The sequence below is a fragment of the Microtus pennsylvanicus genome, chromosome 7 (assembly GCF_037038515.1).
Source record: "Microtus pennsylvanicus isolate mMicPen1 chromosome 7, mMicPen1.hap1, whole genome shotgun sequence".
Lineage (NCBI taxonomy): Eukaryota > Metazoa > Chordata > Mammalia > Rodentia > Cricetidae > Microtus > Microtus pennsylvanicus.
The window spans coordinates 123,746,617-123,759,177 of NC_134585.1; the positions used below are offsets into that span (position 1 = coordinate 123,746,617).

Below are 12,561 nucleotides of genomic sequence, written 5' to 3' on the forward strand. Positions count from 1 at the left end.
CTTCCTTCCTTTCTTCCTTCCTTTCTTCCTTCCTTTCTTCCTTCCTTCCTTTCTTCCTTCCTTTCTTCCTTCCTTCCTTTCTTCCTTCCTTTCTTCCTTCCTTCCTTTCTTCCTTCCTTTCTTCCTTCCTTCCTTTCTTCCTTCCTTTATTCCTTCCTTCCTTCCTTCCTTCCTTCCTTCCTTCCTTTCTTTCTTTTTCTTTTTTGGTTTTTGGTTTGTGGCCCAGAACTCAGAGATACATGTGTTAGAATAGTATCTCACTATGTAATCCTGGCTGGCCCAGAACCCTCTAGGTGTACCAGGATGGCCTGGAACTCACCGAGATCCCGGCCTCTGCTCCCAAGCACTGAGAGCTGAAGTTAGTATCCACCATGATGCCAGACTTAAGAAAGGCTTTTAAAAGAGAGAGAGAGAGAGAGAGAGAGAGAGAGAGAGAGAGAGAGAGCGCCAGCCAGATAAGCTGGGCCCTGATGGCGCACCAATGGCACCCAGACTTTGGAGGCAGACAGATCTCTGAGTTTGAGGCCAGCCTGGTCTATAGAGTGAGCTCCAGGACAGCCAGGGCTACACAGAGAAACCCCGTCTCAAAAAACTCAAAAAAAAAAAAAGAATTAGAGAAGAGGGAGACGCCCCCACACATTTCTTAGGGTGTGCTTGTGGCTTTCTGTCTACTAAGCTCCTAAGGTCTGAGTCATGAGCTTGTGGGTGACAGTGGCTGACTCCTTCCCCTAGATGAGGCTCCCCATGCCTGATGAAGAAAACCACAAAAGCTCTTCCCTGATTCCATCTGCTTGAGGTTTCCCTTGGCTACGGGGTGTGTCTTCGTCTTTAATGGAGTCTCTTCAGCGCTGGGCAGAGGAAGGGAAACAGTCCTGGTTTCATTGAAGGCATTGTGCTGAATTGGTACAGAGAGGACTCAAACCCTGCTTTCCTCAGGGCCCTGGCTGGAGCTCTCGCAGCTGTCCCTTTCTGTAATCACATTGGTGATGGCGACTGTCTCCAGGGGCAGCCGAGTTAACACTGTCATAGTTCCAGAGTGCCCACCCTACTGTCATATGCGACACAATATTTCTGTCAGTGGAGGGTCACATATGAGGAGGGTCCCAAAATTTTCTCTCATCTTGTGTGAGCACACTGTGATGTTTCTATAATGATGAAACTAACAACTCACAACACACTCCATTGTTAAGTTGACACAGGACTATATTATCATAAACCCAACCCTGTGCATATCAGACCGTAACTCAGGACAGGAGAACGACAGGGCCGCTGCACCACAGCCAAGGACAAGGGGGACCCTGGGAATTCCCCCTCTAGGTGTCCAAGCAGGCTGAACTAGGACCTGTCCTGGAGCATGTTCCAAAGGCAGCCTCACCGCCATCAGGGACGGATTTGTTCAATGGGCTCTGCTTTCTTCTCTCTCCTGGCTTATTTCTTCATTCTTTCTACACTGGTGGCTTAGGAAGGCAGTGAGGTAGAGGGTGAATCCTTGAGAATGTGGCCCCTGCCGCTATTTGCTGTCCCCTCTGGGCCTCAGTGTCCTTCTCTCTGAAAGGACTCCTTCTGAGTGAGTCGCAGCAGCAGCAGCTGCCCTGCAGAGGCCTTCATGGTGAAGAGGCCCCTCTGGGACACGGTGCCTTGGAGCTCGGATGCTTGGTTTGCAACTTGCTTCACCCGGGTTTTTTCTTCATTTTCTTTCCTCCCCTGCAGCTGCCTCAGCTTTGGAAAAGTTCTGAAGTCATGGAAAGTTGGGGCTGTGCTTCTAGCCAGAGCTGGCCGGATGGCAGCCAAAACCTGAGCTGGGTTTTGACTTTATTTTTAGCTTTTCGTGCTAAGATGGAGGAGAAGTCGTCTCTGGTTCTGGAAAGTCCTCTGCAGGAGAAAGACACTATTGCATTAAATAAATTGTTTTGCCTTGTGAATGGAGCAACCACACCCTCTGGGACGCTCTTCTTTGGCCCTCTGTCGCCTCCCAGATCAGCAGAGCCCAGGGGGAGGGTGTGGCTCCCGCTCTGTAGCTCCCCAGGTCTAGCCTCTTCTTTCCTGCTAGGCCTGTTATTGCTGAGGGATTTTCCATCAGGGCTGCTCTTCCTGGAGTGGGTTCCCCACTCCTTTTTAATCTGGGGAGGGGGGAGATGACAAATGAGTACTGGCCTAGTTGGGGTAGAGGCTGGAGGAGCCTGGGGTGTTGGTCTCTTTTCACCCAGTTTGAAACATGGTTTCTTGTTTGCTGCTGCATAAAGGGGGTAACGGAGCTGCAAGCTCTCGTCCTCCCATCTCCCAGTGGAAATGCTGGGGTTCCATAATGCTGTGGTTCCATACACACTTTATGTGGCTGAGGCTCCAAACAGTTCTTCATGCTTGCAGAGCAAGTGAGTTGCCCAGAGCCGCCTCCTCAGCCCCTGGTGTGCCTTTTTCTGTGGCAGGCTCCAGCTGAGACCTGAGAAAGCTGCAGGTTGCTGCTAGCAACAGGTCCTTGCTAGAGAGTGGGCTTCTCTGCCACTCCTAGGGTCTACTGCTCCCCGCCCTCTTTGGTACTTGTGAAGGAATTATGTCTGGAAAGTTCTCAGCCTTTCCAGAGATTTTCAGGAAGTTAGGGCCTCTCTCGCTCACTAGCAGAAAGAATCAGGAATGTGGGAGAGGCAGAGGTAGCCTCCCTTGGTAGAGTCTTGCTAAAGCTACGGATAAGGGGTGGCTCCAGACCTGGGATCCAGAGAGCGACATCTGGAGTGAGAAGGTTTAGCCTCTGTCATGGCTCTGATGGAAGAGCAGGGGTCTTAAGATTAAGTCCTAGGAAGAGAATGGTTTCATGCTATGCCTCTTTGTCCTTGTCCCTGGTCTCCCTAGCCAGACTTGTTTTTCCCAAAGTCCCATAATGGGCAAAAGGGATTAGACCATTTTGAAACTCAAATTGAGAGGTATTGGGCTTTGGGGTGTGTGTGTGTGTGTGTGTGTGTGTGTGTGTGTGTGTGTGTGTGTGTCCAAGACACTCCAGTCTGTTTGCACCAAGGGAGGGAAGCAAACTGAATGGGAGCTGGGTGGAGTCCAGGGGAGGAAAAGGTTAAGGCCCTGTGTGGGAAGGGGGTGGGAAACAAAGGTGCCCTGTCTATTTTAGAGGGAATGGGAGGAGAAGAGGGCCAGCATTTATATCATGCGATCTCACTTTGCCCTTGGCCCCAGGCACGTTCCTGGGCCCTGAGTCATGGGAAGAGTAGAGAAGCAAAAAGGGGCTTTTGGGAAATCTTGGGAGGTGAGAACCCAGCCCCAGAAGCTCGTGGATGCAAACAATCCGAGGATAAGGATGCCCTCTTCTGACAGTTGGGAGGACCACAGGGCGGTCCTGTCCTAGCCAAGCAGGGTCCTGAAACCAATGCTTTGCTTTTCTAGCAATACCAAGAAGGAGGGCGACTTGCTGGCTGCTCAGGCCCGGCTCAAGGACCTGGAGGCTCTTCTCAACTCCAAGGAAGCTGCACTGAGCACCGCTCTCAGCGAGAAGCGTACACTAGAGGGTGAACTCCATGACCTGCGGGGACAGGTAGCCAAGGTAGGCCACTGTCTGGGGCCCTCCTGTGACCCCAGTGACCCAGCCTGATGGATGGATGTGGACTCTTCCTTAGCCTGCCCTTGGGAGGGGTCTGACCTGTCACCCAGTCCCAAGGCCGTACACCTGTCTAGAGTCACTTAGCTAGTCTAAACCTTTGCTCATCCTTCTTTGGCCTTCAGGGAACATAGCACAGTGAATTTAAACCATCCACAAACCAGTTCCATTTAGCTGCAGAGTGTGCTGTGCATAGCCCTAGATCCCACCCCCCCACCCCTGTCTCCTCTAGACAGCCTAAGCTCTTCAGAGGCCATAGCAGGGCACCCATGGCTCATTATCCCTAGGTGTGGGTCAGTACTGCTGTGTGTGCCAGGGCCCACCACTTCCTCTCTGGTCCTCTCGTCTCTCAGACTCCATGACAGGGACAGGACTGAGGAGCTAGTGGTGTAGTATCACGTTCTTGCCTGCTCGGAGTGGGCCAGGCCTGGAGCCCACGACAAGCTGGCACCCGGTGTTCTCCCTTCCCGGTCTTCTGACCCCATCACACTCTGAAACACAGGAGAAGCCAGCAGGCTGACTCCAAAGCCCAAGCTGGCCCCTCTCCTCCCTCCCCAGCTCTTCCAGGCCCGCTGACCAGCCTGCACATTGCAAGATGCATGGCTTAGCTGTGCTTCCTGCGGGGACTTTTTCCAGGGCAGATAAGGGTACTTCCTGGCCTGCCCCTGCCTGTTGGTCCTCCCCCTCTCCTCCCCGGAACATGGGCTCTGTCCTCCTGCCCTCAGCTGCTGTGTGGCACCAAGAAAGGGAGATCCCAGAGGGGAGTTTATTATTGATGTTAGTGAAGTTTTTGTTTTTTTCGCTTTTTTTTTTTTTTTATTTTGTGGGCCCCCGGATGCCACAACACACGTTGAGAGGAGCTGCGGGGATCTGTTCTCTCTTTCTGCCACGTGGGCCCTAAGGATAGAACTTAGGCTGTCAGGCCTGAGGGCCAGCATCCTTATCTGCTGAGCCATCTCCCTGGGCCTCACCTGTGATTTCTTATCGCCCTGGCTACCACGAGTAGTCCCGTTCTCCCTGGGGACAGCTATCACTTGGCTTCTTTGGTATGTCCATGACCTCAGCTTTTGTCCTCTCAGCTTGAGGCAGCCCTAGGTGAGGCTAAGAAGCAACTTCAGGATGAGATGCTGCGGCGAGTGGATGCTGAGAACAGGCTGCAGACCCTGAAGGAGGAGCTGGACTTCCAGAAGAATATCTATAGTGAGGTGAGTGCCTGCAGCGTGGCTCCCAGGCTGATGGAGGGCTGCCCGTGGTTAAGGCAGGACGGAGCAAGGGCTTCGGGGTCTCAGCTTCTGAGGAGCCATTCTGATGTGTATTCCTGTCTTGAACTCTTTCAGGAGCTGCGTGAGACCAAGCGCCGGCATGAGACCCGTCTGGTGGAGATTGATAACGGGAAGCAGCGTGAGTTTGAGAGCCGGCTGGCGGACGCCTTGCAGGAGCTGCGGGCCCAGCATGAGGACCAGGTGGAACAGTATAAGAAGGAGCTAGAGAAGACATACTCGGCCAAGGTGCTGGCTTCACCCCATCCTCTCCTGGTGCTGCCCCAGCAGCCTATCCTACCCATGCTGGGTGTGCCTGGGGAGGGGTAGACGGGACAGGACCCGAGGCTGCAGCGCAACACCATCCTCAGGTTTGTTCTAATACTGTGTGCTCCCTGCAGCTGGATAATGCCAGGCAGTCTGCTGAGAGAAACAGCAACCTAGTGGGGGCTGCCCACGAGGAGCTCCAGCAGTCTCGAATCCGCATTGACAGCCTCTCGGCCCAGCTCAGCCAGCTCCAGAAACAGGTGAACTGGTTTCTATTCTCTAGGATTAAGCTTTTCCACTAGGGCACTGGGCTGAGCAGATATTGCAAAAGTCCACTGGGAAGAGGGGAGTGGAGGGGAAGACCCCAGGACCCCACACTCTGGAGTCTGATGCCTGCCTGGTGTTCCCCGTAAGCTTACCTTGATCCTTGGGGCCTCCGTTTTACCATCTGTGTATGAAAGGTTTTTCCTGTTTATTTTGTGCATGCTGGGGATGGAACCCGAGGCCTCGTGCATGGTAAAACAGTTTTTTTTAAAAATATTTATTTATTTATTATGTATACAATATTCTGTCTGTGTGTATGTCTGCAAGCCAGAAGAGGGCACCAGACCTCATTACAGATGGTTGTGAGCCACCATGTGGTTGCTGGGAATTGAACTCAGAACCTTTGGAAGAGCAGGCAATGCTCTTAACCGCTGAGCCATCTCTCCAGCCCTAAAACAGTTTTTTTAACTGAGTTATAGTCCCAGCTTCATTTCCTATTTGAAAACGGAGATTACCTTGAACTGGACTTGCAGCTTCGTTGGTAGAGCACTTGCTTATCATGCACAAAGCCCTGGTTCTATCCCTCGCATGACGCAGAACTGGGCATGGAGGTGCATGTCTTTCAGGCTGAAGTAGCAGAGATTCAAGTCATCCTCAACTATACAGCAAGTTTGAGACCAGCCTAGACTACTTGAGATCCTGTCTCAAAAAAAGAAAAGAAGCCAGGCTGGGCAGTGTTGGCACACGCCTTTAGTCCCAGCCCTCAGGAGGCAGAGGCAGGCAGATCTCTCTGAGTTTGAGGCCAGTGTGGTCTACAGAGTGAGTTCCAGAACAGGCTCCAAAGCTGTTCTTGCTCTCCCCATTTCACAGGTCTGTCATAACACTGTGGTGTGCAATGTCACAAGTAATATTATTTTATTTTTTTATTTTTTGGTTTTTTTGAGACAGGGTTTCTCTGTGGTTTTGGAGCCTGTCCTGGAACTAGCTCTTGTAGACCAGGCTGGTCTCAAACTCACAGAGATCCGCCTGCCTCTGCCTCCCAAGTGCTGGGATTAAAGGCGCGTGCCAACACTACCCGGCAAGTGATATTATTTTAGATGGTTGTGCTATTTGTGACCAAAGAAGATGGGGGTCTAGCTTCAGAATGAGAGGTTTCAGTTAGATGTTAGAAAGAGCTTCCTGGCCACTGGATAAGTGTTCTAATGAGAGCCTACAGATCCCTGATACCCCTCCCTCTTCAGCTTGGGAACTCATCACACCTTGCCTTTCCCAGCTGGCAGCCAAGGAAGCAAAGCTGCGTGACCTGGAGGACTCGCTGGCCCGGGAGCGGGATACTAGCCGGCGGCTGCTGGCCGAGAAAGAGCGAGAGATGGCTGAGATGCGGGCAAGGATGCAGCAGCAGCTGGATGAGTACCAGGAGTTGCTGGACATCAAGCTGGCCCTGGACATGGAGATCCATGCCTATAGAAAGCTGCTGGAGGGCGAGGAGGAGAGGTGAGCCTGGAGGGGTCAGGAGACGTTGGAAGGAGTCCCTGGCCTGCAGCTACCACGACTAACGCCTTGTCTCTGCCTTCTCAGGCTACGCCTGTCCCCCAGCCCTACCTCGCAGCGCAGCCGTGGCCGCACCTCCTCCCACTCATCCCAATCGCAGGGTGGAGGCAGCGTCACCAAAAAGCGCAAGCTGGAGTCCTCTGAGAGCCGGAGCAGCTTCTCACAGCATGCTCGAACTAGCGGGCGCGTGGCTGTGGAGGAAGTCGATGAGGAAGGAAAGTTTGTGCGGCTGCGCAACAAGTCCAACGAGGTGAGCCTCTGGATCAGGGTCCTGTATTCAGTGACTGGGAGACCCTGGTGCTCGTGGAGCATCTGTCTCTCTGTCTGGGTTTTGGAGTGTGTGGCAGTTCCTACATCTCTACATTGTTGGGAAGATGAAAGGTACCAGTGTGTGTGGCACAGCACATGTCCACACGGTCACAGCATGACTCTTGAGGGACAGGCTAGAGGGGGTAGAGGGCTTGAAGGCCGGAAATGGTGGTCGCAGTCCTGCCTTTTTCTTTCTTTCTTTCTTTCTTTCTTTCTTTCTTTCTTTCTTTCTCTCTCTCTCTCTTTCTTCCTTCCTTCCTTCCTTTCTTTTTCCTTTTTTTTTTGTTTTTTTTTTGTTTTTTTTGTTTTTCGAGACAGGGGTTTCTCTGTGGCTTTGGAGCCTGTCCTGGGACTAGCTCTTGTAGACCAGGCTGGCCTGGAACTCACAGAGATCCGCCTGCCTCTGCCTCCCAAGTGCTGGGATTAAAGGTGTGCACCACCACCGCCAGCCTTCTCTCTCTCTCTCTCTCTCTCTCTCTCTCTCTCTCTCTCTCTCCTCCCTCCCATTCTTTCTTTCTTTCTTTCTTTTTTAAAGATTTATTTATTTATATTATGTATACAGTATTGAATTCAGGATCTTTGGAAGAGCAGGCAGTGCTCTTAACCACTGAGCCATCTCTCCAGCCCCCCTTTCTTTCTTTTTTTTTTTCTTCCTTCTTTCTTTTTTTCGAGACAGGGTTTCTCTGTAGCTTTGGAGCCTGTCCTGGAACTAGCTCTTCTAGACCAGGCTGGCCTCAAACTCACAGAGATCTGCCTGACTCTGCCTCCCAAGTGCGGGGATTAAAGGCTGCGCCGTCACCTCCCTTCTTTCTTTCTTTCTTTCTTTCTTTCTTTCTTTCTTTCTTTCTTTCTTTCAGATGGGATCTTGCCCAGACTGGTTTCTGTTCTCTAGGATTAAGCTATTCCCCTGCCTCAGCCTTACCTCCATAGTAGCTGGGACTATAGGTGTACACTATGGCACCTAGCCTATTTCTGATCTTATGTGAAAAAAGCCAAGCACCAGGTTGAGCCTTCCTGTTCTCCTTCCTCCCGCATTGGCAGGACCAGTCCATGGGCAACTGGCAGATCAAGCGTCAGAATGGTGACGACCCGCTGATGACATATCGCTTCCCACCAAAGTTCACTCTAAAGGCTGGCCAAGTGGTGACGGTGAGCGGAAGGGCGTTTGGAACTTGGGAGGGGAAAAGTTGGCTTCGGACAGGAGCATTAAGAGTAAGCACTCTTCTTAAACTGTCTTTTTCCAGATCTGGGCTTCGGGAGCTGGGGCCACCCATAGCCCTCCTACCGACTTGGTGTGGAAGGCGCAGAACACCTGGGGCTGTGGGAACAGCCTTCGCACGGCCCTCATCAACTCCACCGGAGAAGTGAGTGTGCTGCAGCCGGCCTCTTGCTGGAGGAGGCGCCCCCTGGTGGCCGTAATGGGAGCCAGCTACCCCAAACCCAATGCAACCTGCCCATTTGGGATCGCTTTCCTGAGCCCAAATGCCCACCCAGGAAGCAAGCTAGAAGTCTCTCCCCAGTAGGATGATGGGTGGAAGTCAGTCAGTGAATGGTGCTAGCCATAGACTCCAGCCTTAAGCACCGAGCTCCCAGTGGTGTCCTTCCTACATGTGTGTACAAGCACATCCCTTAGTTCGGAGCAAACAGCCAGTTAGATAGAGGGCAGAGCTGGGAAGATAGGCTGCGCAGCCCGGGAAGATGGAGGGCAGAGCCCGGTTAGATAGGCTGCGCAGCCCCCACCCGACTCTCGCTCCTGGGTCTATGTCCCCACAGGAAGTGGCCATGCGCAAGCTGGTGCGCTCAGTGACCGTGGTTGAGGACGATGAGGATGAGGATGGAGATGAGCTGCTCCATCACCACCACGTGAGTGGCAGCCGCCGCTGAGACCCAGCCCACATGGGTAGCCCTACCTGCCTAGGGCAGCTCTCCCGCCACCATGCCAAAGTCTTTTCATTAAAAAATGTTTTGGAATGCCACTCGCTGCCCTGGCCTTTCTTCTCTTTCCTTCCTTTACCTTGAACAGGGAACCCAGGTGTCTGGTAAGGAAGGGACTGGGAACTTTCCCACGGTGGCAGTGGACAGGGATCTGATTTGTCTCCTGGGGAGAGGAGGGGAGGACAGAGATGGCCCCAGCCCTGCCCTCTTCCCCACTGCCACTGCTTGCATCCTCTCTGTCCCCTCTCCACCTGCTGCTGCACGCTTCTTTTCCCGGATTTCCCTGCAACAATGTCTTCTCGTTTCTGTCCCCTCACAAATTAACTATCTCCACCTTTGATCTCCCTCTCAGTTCCCCTGTAAGTTTCTCGGACTCAGGAGAGAGTGAAAGCCACACCTCTCCGTCTCGAAGCCTTCCTGGCTGTTTTCCTCTGCCACGTCCTTTCTCCCAGGCACAAGCCTCCCAAGTCCCTATTCACTCTGGCTCTCTGGGTACAGAGGCCACCTTCCTGCCCAATAGCCAGGAAACCAGAGGAGCCCAGAGCCTGGGTGCTGGTCCTAAGCAGTCACCTCCTGAGCCTTGTCTCCCTTCCCAGGGCTCCCACTGCAGCAGCTCGGGGGACCCCGCTGAATACAACCTGCGCTCACGCACCGTGCTGTGTGGGACTTGTGGGCAGCCTGCCGACAAGGCTGCCGGTGGCTCGGGAGCCCAGGTGGGCGGATCCATCTCCTCTGGCTCTTCCGCCTCCAGTGTCACAGTCACTCGAAGCTACCGCAGTGTGGGGGGCAGTGGGGGTGGCAGCTTCGGGGACAGCCTAGTCACCCGCTCCTACCTCCTGGGCAACTCCCGTCCCCGGACCCAGGTGAGTCTTCTCCTTGCCTCTTCCTCTACAGCAGGGCACTGCTCACTGAGCAGCCGGGCAGGGCAGGCCACGGGAGTGGGACCCTCCTTGCAGCCCCTTTGGCACCCTGCCCCTCCTGTCTGCACCCCAGACTCGAGGACAGAGCCAGGGAGCCAGGGCCAGAGTGTGAGGGTTGGGGTCGGGAGGGAGAGGAGGGCCGCCACTATGCTCACACCTCTGCCTCCTTCTCTTCTCTCTTAGAGCCCCCAGAACTGCAGCATCATGTAATCTGGGACCTGCTGGGCAGGGGTGGGGGCAGAGGCCTCCGCTCCCTCCTCACCTCCTGCCCACCTCCTGCTCTGCCCCTTCTGGGAGCAGGCCTGAAGCCAAACAAAAATTTAGTCCCTGCTTTTGGTTTTTTTTTCTTCTATGTTTTTTTCTAAGAGAAGTTATTTTCTACAGTGGTTTTATACTGAAGGAAAAACAGGAGCAGAAAAGTCTCTGTCTCAGTCCTCAGTCCTTGCCTTGCTTCCTCTGTATCTGCCTTAAAACCCCAGGGCTTCTCCTCGGAGCCTAGGGCGAGGACGCCGTTATAGAGTCTAGTTTTTGTCCCGCTGCCTTGGCCTCGCGCTCTTCCCAGAACCCTGTGATATGGTGCCTGAGAGGCAGGCGCGGAGTTCTCATCAGCCTTCTCCAGACAGCTGGCCCACTGCCATGCCAGCTGCAGAGAAGGGGAGTGCGGAGGGGATGGCTGAGAGGTCAACCCCTCCCGGGTCCACTGCACTTGGCCCAGGCTCCTCCGCTGAGGCTCCTCGGCCTGCCTTACCCTCCTCTTCCTGCCCCACCCCACCCCGAGCCTGGAGTCAATGGATTCTCCCAGGCACCTCTGCCTTGCTTGCTTTTTCTATATTTTATTTAGACAAGAGATGGGATGAGGTAGAAGGAGGAGGGAGGGTAGTTTGAGCCCACCTTTTACCAGCTTTAGAGCCTGGTGGGCCCTGTCAAGTCACTGAAAGGCAAAGTCAAGTGGGGTACAGGGAAGAGCGAGAGAGTAGGGTGCTCGAAAGGGTGAGAGCCTGCTGGGGTCCTGCTACAGGGGAGGCCGGTGCGTAGAGGGTGTGGTGATTGGTGGGTACAGCAAACACTAAGGAGCCCTTCGCCCCATGTCCCATCTGCATCCCTGTTCTCCCTCCAAATCAATACACTAGTTCTTCCCATCTCGGATGCTGTCGTGTCTCTTTGTTGGCTGTCACGTGTGTTTTGAGGGGCAGACACATGCACACACACGTGTCGCGTCACCGCATCGATGCTACCCAGCCTCCCCCTTACCTGGGGCGTAGGAAGATGTGGAGGTGCGTGTTGGCACCGTAGGGGGCGTCTGTGGAGACTGTCATTTCCGTCCTCACCTTCATCCGCCCTGCGCTGAGCCAGTACCTTCTAACCAGGGCCCTCAAGCGTGACTGGAAGACACAGGAACACAGTCGGAGCGACTGGGTAGGGGGCGGCAGAGCTTCCCTTGCAAGAGGCCACGCCTGTAGTCCAGCGCTCTAGATGCTGTGGCGCCCTGGTGGGCTGAGACTCTGGGCCTGTGGGGGGGGGGTCAGGTGTGGCTCACACCTGTCGTCTCAGCACCTGGGAGCAGAGGCAGGAGGACTGCTACAAGTTCAACACCAGCCTGCTCTACATAGTGAGTTCCAAGCATCACAAAAAGAAGAAAGGGAGGAAAAGGCTGGGGTGTGGTGAGTTTGAGGCTCGCCTGGGATACATGAGACCCTGTTTTGAAAACAGAATGTTAGCATTTCGGGCTGGAGAGATGGCTCAGTGGTTAAGAGTACTGGCTGCTCTTCCAGAGGCTCTGAGTTCAATTCCCAGCAACCACATGGTGGCTCACAGCCATCTGTAATGAGATCTGGCGCCCTCTTCTGGCCTGCAGGCATACATGGAGGCAGAATGTTGTATACATAATAAATAAATAAAATCTGTTTAAAAAAATGTTAGCATTTCCTAGATAGAAGAGCTGGAAGGCTAGGTGGTGGCGGCTCATGCCTTTAATCCCAGCATTTGGAGGCAGAGACAGGTGGATCTCTGTGAGTTCGAGGCCACCCTGGTTTACAGAGGTAGTTCCAGGCTAGACTCCAAAGATACAGTGAAACTCTATCTCTAAACCCTATCTCTAAAAACAAAACAAAACAAAAAAGAAAAGGCTGAAGAGATGGCTCAGAAGTTAAGAGCTTGTTCTGCCCTCTCAGAGGACCTGGGCCTGATCCCCAGCACTCCTGCCTCGCAGCTCACGACTGCCTGCCTGTAGCTCCAGCTCTAGGACATCCAACAGTCTTCAGGTCTCCAAGGACAGCTGTTTCATATATGCACCCCCAAATACTCGAGTTAAACTCTTTTAAAGAAATGAGTCAGGTATGGTGTTGTGTGCCTTTAATCCCAGCATTCCAGAGGTGGAGGCAGGTGGATCTCAGAGTTCAAGGCCAACCTGTTATATATTAGCAAGTTCCCACAACCAGGGCTGCATAGAAGAGGTCCT

General features: G+C 53.5%; 1 protein-coding gene across 4 annotated transcripts in view; it reads left to right on the forward strand.

Moving 5' to 3' along the window:
* Lmna (lamin A/C) overlaps positions 1–11,244 on the forward strand; it is a 48,416-nt gene extending 37,172 nt beyond the window's left edge. For 3 of the 4 annotated variants that reach the window (XM_075978567.1, XM_075978565.1, XM_075978568.1), the window contains 9 exons: positions 3,388–3,544; positions 4,678–4,803; positions 4,936–5,106; positions 5,259–5,384; positions 6,662–6,882; positions 6,967–7,189; positions 8,290–8,397; positions 8,493–8,612; positions 9,022–9,224. In XM_075978567.1, coding sequence (XP_075834682.1) covers positions 3,388–3,544; positions 4,678–4,803; positions 4,936–5,106; positions 5,259–5,384; positions 6,662–6,882; positions 6,967–7,189; positions 8,290–8,397; positions 8,493–8,612; positions 9,022–9,132 — 1,363 coding nt within the window. In that variant the 3' untranslated portion in view covers positions 9,133–9,224. Of the gene's footprint in view, positions 1–3,387; positions 3,545–4,677; positions 4,804–4,935; positions 5,107–5,258; positions 5,385–6,661; positions 6,883–6,966; positions 7,190–8,289; positions 8,398–8,492; positions 8,613–9,021; positions 9,225–9,779; positions 10,047–10,286 lie in introns of those variants that run through there. The other variant, XM_075978564.1, reaches the window with a different exon arrangement.
* The last annotated feature ends 1,317 nt before the right edge of the window (positions 11,245–12,561 follow it).